The sequence below is a fragment of the Zootermopsis nevadensis genome, unplaced genomic scaffold, assembly GCF_977971745.1.
Source record: "Zootermopsis nevadensis isolate Lab colony 2312 unplaced genomic scaffold, Znev_1.0 Znev_ptg000011l, whole genome shotgun sequence".
Taxonomy (NCBI): domain Eukaryota; kingdom Metazoa; phylum Arthropoda; class Insecta; order Blattodea; family Termopsidae; genus Zootermopsis; species Zootermopsis nevadensis.
The window spans coordinates 501,790-517,151 of NW_028259143.1; the positions used below are offsets into that span (position 1 = coordinate 501,790).

The 15,362-nt window shown below is 38.6% G+C and overlaps 3 protein-coding genes across 4 annotated transcripts in view; 1 reads left to right on the forward strand and 2 right to left on the reverse strand.

Annotated features, from left to right (window-relative positions):
• Positions 1 to 5,163, reverse strand: part of Best2 (bestrophin 2) — a 66,459-nt gene extending 61,296 nt beyond the window's left edge. Inside the window, exon 1 of the mRNA XM_022081123.2 lies at positions 5,022 to 5,163. The gene's annotated coding sequence lies outside the window, so the exon portion shown is untranslated. The remainder of the gene's footprint in view (positions 1 to 5,021) is intronic.
• LOC110838179 (tolloid-like protein 1) lies at positions 1,380 to 8,886 on the forward strand. Of its 2 annotated transcripts, none has more exons than XM_022081128.2 (6): positions 1,380 to 1,741; positions 3,552 to 3,704; positions 3,901 to 4,026; positions 4,441 to 4,708; positions 5,052 to 5,197; positions 5,644 to 8,886. In XM_022081128.2, the coding sequence occupies exons 1-6, from the start codon at positions 1,660 to 1,662 to the stop codon at positions 5,754 to 5,756; spliced, it is 888 nt and encodes a 295-aa protein (XP_021936820.1). In that variant the 5' UTR covers positions 1,380 to 1,659; the 3' UTR covers positions 5,757 to 8,886. The 2 variants fall into 2 exon arrangements, with proteins under 2 accessions (XP_021936820.1, XP_021936816.1); XM_022081124.2 differs by having other exon boundaries at positions 1,383 to 1,741; positions 4,420 to 4,708.
• Positions 8,887 to 9,628: 742 nt separating this feature from the next.
• Ldh (Lactate dehydrogenase) lies at positions 9,629 to 14,782 on the reverse strand. Its single transcript, XM_022081157.2, has 8 exons — positions 14,639 to 14,782; positions 14,291 to 14,426; positions 13,868 to 13,985; positions 13,145 to 13,318; positions 12,764 to 12,937; positions 12,342 to 12,459; positions 12,005 to 12,128; positions 9,629 to 11,705 (listed from the first exon to the last, which is right to left on the reverse strand). Exons 2-8 carry the CDS (start codon positions 14,414 to 14,416, stop codon positions 11,541 to 11,543), a joined length of 999 nt encoding a protein of 332 aa, XP_021936849.1. The 5' UTR covers positions 14,417 to 14,426; positions 14,639 to 14,782; the 3' UTR covers positions 9,629 to 11,540.
• Positions 14,783 to 15,362: the final 580 nt, after the last annotated feature.

Here is a 15,362-nt window from a genome sequence, read left to right on the forward strand (position 1 = left end):
TAATTAATTTGCAAACACCTGGTATAAACTTACTGGAGCCTTAATTTGCCATTTTAAACGAACCAAGGAAACACGACAAGGACACAACAAAAGCCTTCTGCGTCGATTAGTCCGGTAAAAAATGAAAGACGTTTCAGACACGATCTTGTCGCCCTCTGAAACGTCGGTCAGTTTCTACCAAACTACACGACGTAACAACCACAGGGACAGACATCAACAATTTGACGAGTTAAAACAATTTTTTGAACGACGAGCTGTTATGTTTAAATTAAGGAATTTTAAATCAACGAATAAGTATAAAAACTTTTGTGTTGGTAGATTTGTTATACCAAACAAACTGGCATATGAAGATGGAAAAATAATTTAGTGAGTATGTAGGGGGAATATTAAAAATAAACTATATAAAAATTAATTTTTGGGGAAGTCCGAATAAGCATCGAAAATATATTAAACACAACACGAAATTTTCATGATCATAGGCCAACTATGGCGAAGAACGACACAACTTGTAGTAGGAAGGCCAAAGGAACACAGAGAGGTCAAGTCTGCAACTGTAATTTCCGGTGACGTTATGAATCTGGTTTCATTTGCACAATTCCTTGACAGCTTTCTTTTCATTGTCAATAATACTGAAGGCCGTGCAGAATTTTGCGAATGACATAACTCGATGTCTTGTAACAGGGCACCGCGTTCCACCTGGAGGAGGGATTTAGAACTCGCACTTCGGATTATTAAAGACTCGCAGACTAGTTTAGTTAAACACTCTGAGTATTACGAAGAAACAATGGTTCATCCAGTATAGAGACACTATGTTGGGGATTGTCCAGTGTCTGAGGCATATTTCATACACACGACAGTCGGTTGAGCTCCCTTCTTCAGGCGAGCACTTTAACTTCCCACCTCCTATCCAAGAACCTAGAAATTCAAATATAAAAAACTGCAACTCCGTGTGTTTTATACGAGTGTGAAAAGCCATAAAACTACGTTCTTCCATCCGGGCGTATGACTAAGTTTCATGCCCATACAAAAACAAGCAGACATGCTTATAGTTTTATGTATTTTAATTCATAGGTTTACAGATAAAATACATTAAGAGATAAGTGATTCTGTGATGAATGGTAGCAAACATTCCCGATCTCAATATGTTTATTTCTATGAAATATATTTATTTTTATTTGTCGAATGATTATTAGCTGTCGTGGACTCTGGTGGTGAAAAGTGTTAATTAATTGCGATAGCTGGCAACACACTCGCGCGAAGAACGAGCGCCTTGCGTTTAGACAATCGCATGTACCCCAACCAAAATTCACGACTATTCGAGCGTCGATCACAGCACAGCAAAGCGCCAGCTTCTTTCCCGAACGACAAACTGTCTTCTGCACGCCAGCGCAGATCGTTCGTTCTTTGTTAGTGCAGGACCCAGATATCAAGCGCTCACATGTTCGGCCCAAGGATGGAGCAACAGGCAGGCCGACCCACTTATCGTACGTTTGCTCCGTATCATTACATCAAGTAGTCTGCGGTGTGTGCAGATCCAATTGAGAGGAGAATGTTTTTATACAGCTTCTGAAAGAAAGTGAAGGCGGGGCGGCGGCGACACGATCTTCAGTTGTTTTTTCCTGCACCAGTGCCTCTTGTACGGAAGGTGCAAGTAGACTCATGCTGTGGATATCGCTAGTTGTCATGCTCAGTGCTCTGAGAAGCCGCCATGTCGGTGTGGGAGGCAACACGCTTCGCAACAGTGAGTATCACCTCTCGTCCGTCACACACCAACAGCTGATCGGGTCAAATTCTTTAACCCCTCGGTGGTAACTGTGCGCCACCTGCAGGATTATGTTTATCGGTTCACTACTGGAAGAAGTGAGTGTTTTCCAGTTGATCTTCGTGATGGTGAAGTGTTGTGTTTTCTTCGCGGTACGGATTAAATTCTTAAATATTATTCTGGAGAGCTTTGGCTTCGAGGCGTTGTAAAAGCGTGGCCTGGATCCCAAATGGCTCAGGATAGTTTGATACCAGTGGGGAGTGAAGTCAAGATCAGGCCTAAGCCTTCGCCTGAACCTGTTTCTTATATCTGAAACCTGATGATGGTGGCAGCAAGGCCTCTGAAACGTCGGTAAACTTCTGCCAGACTACACGGCGCTACAATCCACCGACCATCGCGAAAACCTTATTCTTTTTTATCGTTGTTATTAATTCGTCGACACTTGGTCCATGAGCCCGCATTTCCATCATCAGTGTTTCTAAATACTGTTAATCCACCGATGTATACAAGGCCAATAAGAACAATCATTATTTAGTGCACTGTCAGCGAGCGTACAAGGCCAGTCCGTCAGCTGCTTCTACCACTAACGCAATTAGGAGGAACATTGACATCTCCAACAAGGATTGTTCTTCCCTCGCGGCATTTTTCACTTTTTAATCACTGATTATTCGCTGTGTAATTTATGTTCACACTTTTTATGTCCGATTTTCTTGTTATTCTTCTTATTGTTTTCGTGGCAACTGTAGTTTGTCTGCAGTTTTCTTGTCGCCTCTCAGCAATTCCACGCTGTACCTTCCTCGCTCTCGTCAGACGCCTAAAAAGTTACTTCAACAGAGTCACTTACAACAACCGACGCTTTGCATTCGTTTCTGGACGCATCTAGAGAACCGATGAACTGATTCGGAAATCTTGACTCTAATTTGAAACTAACAAACCGCACAGATGCGGGAGGGTGAGTTCGTTGCAAGGAGACTTCAACAAGCGGGTAGAAAGCGAACATCGGACAAAGCGACAATGACGATTCTGTTGTGAAGGGTAGGAACACATGACGGATGGGTTCTACGATTTGCATGTCTTGTCTGCAGGTTAAACAATGATTTGATTTCATTCCACTCCAAAATTCAGTAAGATAATTTCCACAGCTGTTTTTTGAACAGACACGAAGTGAGGTCTCTTACTCCGAGGGAGTTTATTTAAGCCTCCAATTGTGGCTTCTAATATTTTAAATACGTCGCATTTTCCGAGGATTTATTAGTGTTATTTTATTGTAAGTCTGGTGATAAGACGTGAACGTGTATGCACGTTTCTCTTTGTTTACTGAGACCAATCCCCTTTTTGCGTGTAACAGCAAGTTTTATTGTGTGCAAACTGCCTGTGTCCAACATGTGAATGTAACAGTTCTTCGCAATCATTTGACATCAATCTTAGCATTATTCATAAGAGTTTCAAATCTCCTTGTCCTGGAGAAGAAGGGGGGGGGGCGGTATGGTAATTTCGCTTCTCCAGGAACAATGCTGACCGCAGCGGCTGGGAAGGTCTTTATGTTTTAAATGGAGTTGTGAACTGCCTACTGATGACAATCTACACCTCCAACGTCACTACAGCAGAATTTCACTGGCATTACAAGTTACCATAGAACCCACCATTACACTGAGACTCAGCCCTGAAGATGAAGGCAGTATGCTCCTCCGAAACGTTGCTATCTACCTACAAGTCCACATGGCGTTAGAACTCAGAAGATGAACATCAACCTCGAATCCCATAAAACATCTGACATTTTAAATTTCAGATACTCTTCAAAGGACCGGTTGTTACATCCGTCTAGAGACACCCGAGGGATTCTTGGATTCTCCGAGTTATCCTGACAGTTATCCTCCAGGATTTGACTGTTGCTACGATATAGCAAGATTGTCATCCCATCACTGTGGAGTGAAATTTTACGGTACGTATAATGAATCCACGGGTGGCTGTGGCTTATAGCAGGGCTGCTTTTTTATTTTGAAACATAAGAATCATTTTATGAAAATGAAATAGGAATAAATCAAACTTCTGACTGAATCACTTCCGTTAGAATCCTGACTGTGTTTTCTGTTCAAACTTCAAACACGGCAAGCTAACGCACATGTTCTATTCACCAGCGGAACAGCTGACAATTGTGAAAACACCCGAAGATGGTGATTTCTGCCAAACAGATTGGCTGTCTGTGGACTCGTGTGTCCCAGAAGGGGGGAGCAGATTCTGTGGCAATCTCACTGGGTCTGCATGTGAGTATACATGTTTCATCAAGGTGACGTAGCATTTCTCCTACTAATACTTCTACAGAATCAGAAAGTCTTTAACATTAAGCCCAAGATTCCACACTATTTGAAAAGATGTGGACAGACAGTAATACCCAAAGTATTATTTTTTTAAGAACACCTTCAGATGAGATTCTCATACAAAATCACCAAATTCCACCAGGCTTTAGGCCTTCATACTTTCAATAAATTAACACAAAATGCCCATCCATAAAACTGCTCATAGCAGAGCCAACTCCTCAAACGCCGTGTTCGTCACTTACGCCTCAAACAGTGGACAACGCCCAACATTTTCTGTTAGTGATATTTCTCTTGATTTTTGTTATGTACTGTCTTGAGAAAACCCTGTAATTGTTGCAGTTCAGTACTTGTTTCAACCAGGTTCCAGAGCACTTCGCCTCATCTTTCACAGTTCGCAGCAAAATCCGGAGGACCGACCTGATCCAAGCGTTAAATATCGATATCGATTAAGGTATCAGATCTTGAATGATTGTGGGGGTCTCTTCCAAGAACCCGCTGTCTCCGACATCCCCGGAGAAGAGGGCATGACCTGCTACACCCGGATTCCTGACAAGCGCGGATCAATCCACACTCCCTTCTACCCTGAATATTATTCGCACAACCTAGACTGTGTCTATGAATTTATCAGGCAAGTATTAAAGCAACTTCTATCACAAACTCCCAAAAATATTAGGAATTACTTTCAAATAACACTGACAACCGTGCACAAAGATCTTCAAAGTATTTAATCTTTATCTTCCTTGAACCCTATCTCATGAATATTTTGTTAACTGTTCATAACATGAACATTTAAGTCAGATACACCCACCTCCAGAATATTACAAACTGCAAAACAACAATATTCTAACTGCTCACAGCAGACTTGGTCATTTGAGATCAATTTTGTTAAGAAACAGAAATACGCTATATAAAATGAAAAAGCAGCAAAGTTAGTAACTCACAGTTGTCGCACTGCATGTAATCTGTCGCAGACCAAATCCTTTCATCTGTGGAATACGGATGCGTTCGGTGGAGTTCCAGCTTGAGCCATCAACGTCGACTCCGTTCGGAGGCGCCTGCGCAGACTATCTACAGGCACCGGGTTGTGGCTTTCTGTGCGGATTCATGAACTTCTCTTGTAGGTTCATTAATTTAACTGGAAACCTGAACAGAAATGCATAAAAAATGTGTACATGTCCTGAATGTTCTCATATGATAAAAATAAGTATTAAAAATTTTATACCTAAAATTATTCAGCTAAATAATGAGACATGCACATGGGCACATTCTTCGCCATTCACGCAAATACACTTAAAACTCTTAGATCCAAACGCTCTTCAATTTGTGCTCTCCCCTTAACATGAGAGGCCAAGTTTCATGTACAATTGCAACTTTTTTTACATTTTAATCTTTACAGTTTTCGATAGCAGATACTGAACTTTGTGGTACTAGGCATTCCGTGAACTTAATATGCTCAACTGTATGTGGTAACAGATTCTTGGTTAAATTAGACAAATGGTTGACTTCAGTTCCACCATGTTCTATTCCACTCTTCATCACATAACACAACATTTTTGTGTCTAGGGACAGCCGTGTATCAACCTGGTGCCACAGGTCAGAGATTTCACTTCCACTCTGATGAAGCCAACAGTCATCAGGGATTTCTCATTGCATTTGAACAAGTTTACCATTGCTGATATAGGAGGATGGAGACATCAGTATCACAAACAGCAACAACTGTTATATACTGCCAAGTAAAAGTATGAGTAACCTGTACATACTTCAGTTAAATTATTGTTTCACAAATGGGGCTCTGTGAGCAGACATTAAACATTCTCTCTTTTTAGATAGATAAAGCCTGGAGATCGTACATAACTGAACCATACAAAACACAAATAGAGGCATCAAAAGTAAACAATCAGTTCTGGGAAGAACTTGTGACAACTACAATCCCTCAAAGGCTTCATTCTATGTGAAATTTATAATTACAACACTTCCTGATCCATATCTGAGCATACTTTTCACTACCACAGACTGTTACTATGTTAAATGTGCCTGACATAACCTAAAAGTTTTACCACCACAATTGTAATTAACGAAGAAAAAGGTATTTTATGCAGAATTTATAGGTATTTTTATGATGTAGCTCCATAAAAAATCATATACATATCTCCAATGGTCCATTACTTACTGCTGTTAAACCAAAAGCTAATTATATATTTATTATATTTATTCAATGATGCTGCCATTAGCTCAGATAATATAGCATCGAATGATAAAAAGGAAGCAGACATGTCGTAATTTAAGGTACTATCTTGGTATTTCTTTCGAGGGGCTATGAAAAACTGCAAAAAAAAAAAAACCTCAGCCAGAAAAGCTGTCTCTAGGTTGAGATTCAACATCGGGAGCCCCCAAACATGAAGCAGGAATGCTGACTAGACTTTGAACAACCAATTTCTAAATCATTTTAAGATTTCAGGATCCTGCACTAATGTGCTAACATAATTCCCAATGCACAAATTTGTAAAGCCACTACGTTATTATTATTATTATTATTGATGTTAGGAAATGAGAAAGCACATAACGATGGTAGCATCTAATGGCATGTTCTACATACGAATTTAAAATGAATAAAATTATTCAGCTGGATCAAAAGTTATTATTTGTGGGGGTAGATGTGAATGGAAGTAAAAATATCATTGGTTTATCTTTCCTTGTAATATAAGGAGGCTAAAAACGACCATGAAATGAAGTTCTCTTTGAATGGGCTAAAAATAACCTCATTTCAAATGATTAAAGCACTGTGTGCCTTGTGATTTTGGTGTATTATGCCATTAGTACTAAAACAACAAAAAGACACTAACTTCTTTGTATTAGTACCCTGATGTTCAACACCAACCATCCTAATCCCAGTAAAAAGCTAGTTCAATAAAATTCTCTTCACCAAACTAGTTTTCTTACAATCCACCTCATTGTTAACCTCACACCCACATCTCAGTCTTTGAAGCAGCCATGTTGTGATTTCTCCCATGTGGTTCTAATATCTCATGTCTGAGATCCATATCCAGTACATTAAAGTCTCCTTTTTTAAAAATCAATTCATTATTAGAAATAATAATAAATAATAAAGTACCTCATTGTGGAATTTCCTTTATGACCATATCTCACAATGATGTTTAAGAAGGTAGGTTCAGCCCCACTAAAATTGAAACACTGAGCATTGCATACACATAAATTTTCCATAAGTCTACCCTATGAGGTAATTCATGTAAATTCAAAGATTTTTGAAGATAATTAATGTAACTTATGCATAAAAAACATTGTAAGAGAATCAAGTTATTAGAACAGAACAATATTTCTTATTCACTTTTTATAGCACCACATTCTCACTACTGGATATATTTTGCTGTTTGTCTCTGTCCTGAATAGCTGCTTTCCATTGGATTTTCATTGAGCAATATGAACCTGAGTTACTTTTGCTACCCACAGATGGAAGATGTTTAATATATAAATAACTACTCATCTATAGGTAGATTGGTTATTGGTGCAGTGGGTTAAACCTATGTCTCAATGGAACTGTGGCCATTGATAGACCCTGTAAGTTAGATACATTTATTTTTAAAATGACTTGGTAATAAAATAAAGATTCTGCTTATAGTGATCTGCCATAACTTTCAGAAAATATATATTAAATAGTATTTATGATGTGACTTGAATCTTTCACAGTGACTAAATTTGATAAAATCCTCAAGGCCAATTATCATCCTTTCTGATCACAACTAATAGACCATTTGAGCTAGACATTTTAATCCTGGTGTGTAAATAAATGTTAAACATACCTATAAATTCTGTATTTAATAGTTTATATGTGAACAATAAATGACTGTAGATGGTTTGTGGTTTTATCCAAATTATAAAACTGCATTTATAATTCTTCCCAAGTAGAAAATAAAATAATACCAAGAAAAAGACAATTGTAAATGAGGTGCTCTGTTATTAAACAAAGGCATTTCAAGCCCAGATGAGTGGACTTACTGCTTTCACTGCTACTTGTACTCTGAAAAAACAAAGAGCAGTTTCAAAGTAAAATTCATCACTCATCTATAAATGGTAATAATTACATTGAGTCTAGTGGTAATATTATTATATACAGAAATAGTTTATCGTTTATTCTCTTCATTTTACTGTTCACGTTATGTAATTTATTATAGGATTAGAAATCTTTAATTAAATAATATAATGGACCAGCAATGAAAGAACACAAACATGTAACATGATCAGGTGCTTAACATGGTGACTTCAAGTACATATCTTTTTTAATACATAATGTATGAACATAAGTAGTCAGGATTGAAGTGGCAAAACGAAATACACACTATTAATACACAATGCAGACAAAATGCATGCTGCATAGATACATTCCATTGTTGCCAGCATGCAGGGTGTGGAACAAGTCTGAATACAATACATCACATTCTGAAATATTTATGATATATAAACACAGGCCTGTTTTCAGAACATACCCCAAGAGCAAAACGCTGCAGCAGACATAATCACATACATAATTATAGCAACAATAATTCTTATATGGAATATTTAGAAATAGTCAATATTACACTATACTCAAAATACATTTTATCATAAAATTAATATTTTGAGTAAATTATTACACACACACACAATAAGTTAAACATACTTATGTATGATTTGAGGTTAAACACACAGGTTATTTTCATATGTATGAAAAATATATACAGCTGTAAAAACACAGATGTATAAAACAGGTACATGATTATAGTTTATTAAATAATTTCTTAGCTATTTAAATTCATCAACAGTGAAAGATGTGATTGTAGGTGCTTTTAAAACAATAATACTTCAGAAGTTGGTGACAGGAGGACATGGCCCTGTTGGGCCTCCTACTTCAGCTAGCCTCAAACGTGGACATAAGCAGGGGACCCTGAAAGATTAGGATTTTGTCCTCCTGTCACCTGAAGACAGAATTAGAACCATTTTCCATAACACCATGGGTTTTTAAGAACACCTACATGATGCATAAAATCCAAAACCAGTTTTACTTTTGAATCACTTCCTACTTCCAGTGAAGAGCGATTACTTCGTTCTAGGACTGTCTTCTGATGTCCCTTCCTTAAGTACAATTTTTCCACACACTACAGCAAGGGCAAGCAATTGTGTGTAAGCGGCAGGCGTTCAAAATTAATTTTAAGGTAGGGTTAAGTAAAAGTAAAGTAAAGTTTGTCCCGTTATACGCCATGTAGGCGTTTGGGGTGAGTGGAGGTATAGTTCCTCTTCCTTGACCCCAGCACTAGATGGGGGTGAGTGGTCAGCATCACGCCCCGGCCGGCTCTACCCCCAGGAAAGGACCCCGGTACCCATTGTAGAGGAGGTTGGGTGGGCCCTAGAGCCGGTCTGGACGCAGAGGCTAGAGGAAAAGTCCTCTGCCCCCGTCGGGAATAGAACCCCGGCCGTCCAGCCCGTAGCTAGTCACTATACTGACTGAGCTATCCCGGCTCATAAGGTAGGGTTGCTCGTATTAAATACAACCAACTTTTACTGACACATACAGAATATAATTTACAAACAGATATTCAATAATTGCATCACAAAGTAAGTACATATAACTTAGAAGTAATCCTGGAAAATATGAAGAAATGGTCGTATGGCAAACACTCTGGCAATAAATAACACCAACATATAACAGATATCAAACTTTAAATACTCTGGCTGAGACTTCATACACCTATCATAAGGACCCAGTTAAAAATTACGTACACTTTGAGTCCTGCATTATGAGGGGTGTGAAATCGTACTGCAGACAACAATTTTTCAGAATTTTCTAAAGTGCACTTTATAGGACCACCACCATCCAACCAAAAAGCTAAGGAAAGGCAGAGTCCTGCACAAGCGCAAGACATTGCCCCTTCCTAGGTTACACCATTCCTGCACACAAAACACGTTGCTGGATTTCAGAAAAAGAATATCTGGAAACTTAAGGAGTTTCTTAGAGGTAGTAACAGATAAATGCAGTGTCTACAATATTTTATGGAATCTATTCAAACTTAGAAGACATGTGCCTTACTTTCAAATCTGGATTTTGAAATTTAAAGTGATACAAAATATGCAGAAGAAAGACAAGAAACTCCTTAATGGTGATTAAACTTTTTTTTTCTTAACTCATCATATAAACAACAGTTCAGCAAGCGGTAATATTAAGTAAACAATTCCAATAGTTAAATGGCAGTAAATTTCATTAAAAGATACTGTTAATACTTATAGAAGCGAATTATGTACTGTTATGTTAGATTCTACATTAATCTGGGGTGGGAGTACTGAAGCACAAAATCATATTTTTAATACTTTTAGTAACGTAAAAAGTTAAAATTTTTGAGCAGATTATACTTTTGCTGTGTTGGCTTGCAGCGGCGAGACGGAAGAGTTGACCTAGACTACGGTAATTTTCCCATTAAGCACTGAATGTGGGTAGAATTTATATGATAATCTATTTCATGGTTATCCAAAAATTCCTAAGAGAGCAACATTATGTAACGTAAGTACAAATAAATGTGAATCGCAACAGCCCACGATGATTACATGCAGTTTCTTTGGCTTACTGAATTAAAGCAACATACATTTAAGAAATGTAACATAAATAAGTAGTAAGAAACAGCACAAATATAATACTGCACATAATACTCCACAAATATATTTTACCGACCTCCAAAATGCATCTTTGACTGTCACTAGTAGATGCTTACAAAACTAAACATTTATTATGTTTGCATCTACATAGTGGACATACGAGGGCCAACATGAACATTTAGACAATGCTGACAACAGTGTCAGACTATAAAACATTCATATAAAATATAAAATACTCCAGAAAATACAAGCATGCCAACATCACCAATAAAGAAATGAAATTATATATATACTACAATATGCACGTAAAATTACTCATCTTATCTGCATACTTTGACTGAACATCATTAATTACTAAACATAGGCATGTATTTTTTAAGTAGTCATGTTTCATTTCTCACCCCCTCCCTTCATTACGAGAATAAAAATGTATCTAGGAACGCGATACATTCGCCAACTTTGAACATAAGAATTCAAAGATGCAACATTTATTACAAATTTATCTTAGAAATTAAATAAGAAGAGACATAAGAAACAGAGATTACTCTCCTGCTTTATCAAAAAACATTTGCTAAGGAACAATAAATAAAAGCACAAAAGTTTTGAATGAAACTGAAAGAAATTTCCAACATTAAAGTCCGAAGAAAAGATCTGTAGTAGGCTGATGATCTGATACACCTTAACTATTCAGAAGTAATGGGGAACAGATAAAAATGAATCTGGAAACTGTGATGGCTCCCGCTCCAGGCCTCGGTTATTCAGTGCTCGTATCATAAGACTGAGACGCAGATGTTCACACGTTTCTTGTACAGTGCACGAAGTTACATCTTGAGCTTGGACTGAACTTCTGCCATAAGAGAGGCAGATTTGTGGAGCTTTTCCTTCTCTTCCTGAGTCAACGGCTGTTTCACGACGTGCGTAACCCCATTCTCGCCCAGGACACAAGGCAGCGATAGAAATACCTCTTTATCAATGTCGTGCTGGCCCTGCAAAGTCAAGAAAACAACTCTTTCATCAGAGACGACGGACGTCTCACTACCAAATCGCATCTCATTTGAGGTCAGGACGGTTACAATTTCAGTCACATCTTGAACTGTTTTGTTCAAGCGGATCAATACAAGACAAAGATCCTGTTCCTGACACAGAGTATCAAAAGGAAGAACAAGTTCTTTCTTAATTAATGAGTACAGTAAAATAAATGCCCCAAATCTGTGTCGCCGACTAACTAGACAGATAGACGTAAGTGTAACTGCGAGCTAAGAACCAATCAGAGCAGAGTACTCACATTGACTAATGTGGATACTGCATGAACATTAAAGCCATTGCGAAGTACCGACTGGGCCAGTGTTGCCACACTAAGTCCAATAGCCCATGAGGTATAACCTTTCAGCTTAATCACTTCATATGCACTAGAAAGAAAAGTTAATTCACAAGTTGAAAATGAACTATCGGAACTACCAAACATCAGTTCTCTCGTGAAAAACCTCCAATTCATTTCAGTAACTCAAAAGTTTAAAATCTAAGCGAGAGACGGAAGACTTTCGACAGTTCAACGGGAACAATAAATCAGAAACCTTCCCACACAGAACGAGTAAAGGTCGAGTTGTTTTCGGAACACTTACCTCTGCACTACCTGCATATGCATTTCTTCCCACTGTTCCACGTCGTCAACGCTTCCAAGCGCCGGATTGATGTCCCGGAGACGGACGCCGGCCACATTCACTCCAGACCACACGGCAACTACCACAACCATTACAAAATTCAAGATAACAGAAAGGGAGGAAAAGAGGTCAATTTGAGACTCTGAAGGGTCGAGATGTCAGAGTTGAATAATGTGGCTCTATCTGGAAAAATTAATTACACATTTCAGACCATCGTAATTGGAGAGTAACCTGATTTTGGATTAAGAAAAAAGTGGGACACATCTAGGAAAATTCTCCTTTTAAACAAGGACAGGAAAAGTCCAGACAATGAATAATTTTACTCGCAATCCACCGTCATCAGAAACCTTTAGAACCGAGTCGTTCCGATTAAATTTACTTACCACTCGAGTCTCCGTGCTCTCCAATAATCCAGCCGTGACAGCTCGTGGGGGACAGGTTAAGACGCTGAGACATTAAGAATCGAAGTCTTGACGAGTCCAAGTTGGTGCCAGAACCAAAGACGCGGTTCTTCGGCAACCCACTGAGCTTCCACGCGACGTACGTTAGAATATCCACTGTGTAAATTAAACATTTGTGCGTTATTACTGGAAATGTCTGCCACGACGTACTCATTTCAGTTATTTATATGAACACAGTTAACTAAATCCTTCTCTCCATGCACCACTTAGCGTGCTGCCAACTGTTGTGGGTTGAAATCTCTTATTACAATACAACAAACGTGAAGTGAAGTACAGTCTGATATTGTGATAAAGTACACAAACCTGGGTTGCTGACAATAAGCAGAATGGTATTAGGGCTGTATTCAACGAGTTTTGGTATAATGCCCTTAAAAATGTCTGTGTTTCTCTGCACCAGATCCAATCGAGATTCCCCTTCCTTCTGGCGCGCGCCGGCAGTCACGATGCACAACCTAGAGTTGGCCGTCACTGCATAATCTGATAAAGCAAAATAAAAGGGACCATTTAGAAAACTTACTGAGTAAAATGTAACGCCGCATTATTGTGTTATACGAATTTAAAGAATAAATAAATTGAATTTTTATTAAACTGTTTACAACAGAGATCACACGGCCTCCTCTACAAAATGTAATATGGTCGTTCTTTCTTAGAACGAGGATACAGAGCCCACAGCATGAAGATGGCAACTGCCGACAGGGTTAAAAATTCCAGAGCTGGGATAGCTCAGTCATTATAGTGACTAGCTACGGGCTGGGCGACCGGGGTTCAATCCCCAACAGAGGCAGAGGATTTTTCCTCTAACCTCTGCATCCAGACCGGCTCTGGGGCCCACCCAGCCTCCTCTACAATGGGTACCGGGGTCCTTGCCTGGGGATAAAGCGTGGCTGAGGCACGATTCTGACCACTCACACCACCATCTAGTGCTGATGTCAAGAATGAGCTACCTACATGGCATGTAGCGAGACTGCTTTACTTTACTTTTATCGCCACAACCTTAGTAAAGAAAGAAGGGGTAATCCAACTTACCAGTACTAGCATTAATTCTTGCATGCTTCATGAAAGTCGATCCATGCTGGAGATCCATCATCTCCCCCTTCAACTTGTCAGCAACAACGTCAACAAGAACAAGTTCACTTGCAACATTCTGAAAAGAGTTGAAAATAATTCAGACACTACGCAATGTCATAAAATTAAATTTACATTCCCATCCGAATCACAATCTTTAATTTCCTAGACTCGTACAACTTTAAATGGAAGACTGCTACAGTACTGGTTAATGGACAAAGCAAAATATGCAGCCATGCCATAGTACAGAGCCTTACGCCATTCGCCTCTCACAGCAGGAACCTGGGTTCACTCTCAGGGGTCCATGCGGCGCAAATGGAGGAAACATGAAATGATTAACTGAAACTATCACTCTAATAGCCTTTTTCTGTATGACATGCTTACCTGTGTAAGTATACTGAACGCACATGCCATTCCTACTTGTCCAACTCCTACAATAGTCACTTTGTTGCCAGAAGAGGTGACAGGGTCAGCCACTTGAGAGAAAAGTGTCAGATATGTAGAACCCATTTTATTTCACCTGTTACAAGGAAAAAACAAAGTCTGGTTACTCAAATAATATGCAACTTTTACTTTTAATAAAAAAAAGTTATTTTACGAAAATAAAATATTACAAGTAGCAGTCACAAGCGTATACCAAAATAATAAGAAATGGATATATTAAATGAAAGTGTATTCCATTTTATGCTGGTTTAAATAATAATGTGTTGTAGAACGTTAATGTACTCTCACCTTTAAGCGCTGTTCAAACTTATACGAGATATAATTATTTCTTAACTTCAAACTACAACCTCACAGTTCCAACGCCACCGCCTTTCTGACACAGGTTATGCTGGCAAATAGGAAGATACAAAATTTCAAGGTGACCTTCCAAAATCTTAGTCAATTTAAATGTTATTCGTAAACGGCACAGACAATAATTTAGGTTTATACAAAATGCACTTAAATATATATGCACAAATAATTCTGAATGTTATAAAATTGAGTGAATTACAGTTTATATTACGTAAATTACGGAATTCAATTTGATTACATATCCGACAAGCATGCGCACCAACTTCTGCGCGACGTGTTATTACACGCGCCAGTCGTATTCCCAGAAAGTAGCACACCATACTTATTGCATGAATTGCATTACGTATTGCATTTCGTCTCAGTTCTTGCATCATACAATCAGATGACGAAACGTGATAGAAATTACATGGTCTATGAGTATTAAGATTCAGCAGGACTGGCAACACAAGGAAAAGAAATGCGTTTTCCCGGAATATGGTTGACGAGCGAAGCCTTCTTCGGAAGGAAAAATACTCGAATACTAATCCGGCCAGTATGAAGAGAATCAGGTACACATGAAGGATTCAAAATTAAATACACGTTCTCCTGATGACAGTGGTATAAAGTGGTGAGATTCGAGGTTCTCACGACTTCGAGTATGAAGATGGATATCTTCTGACGA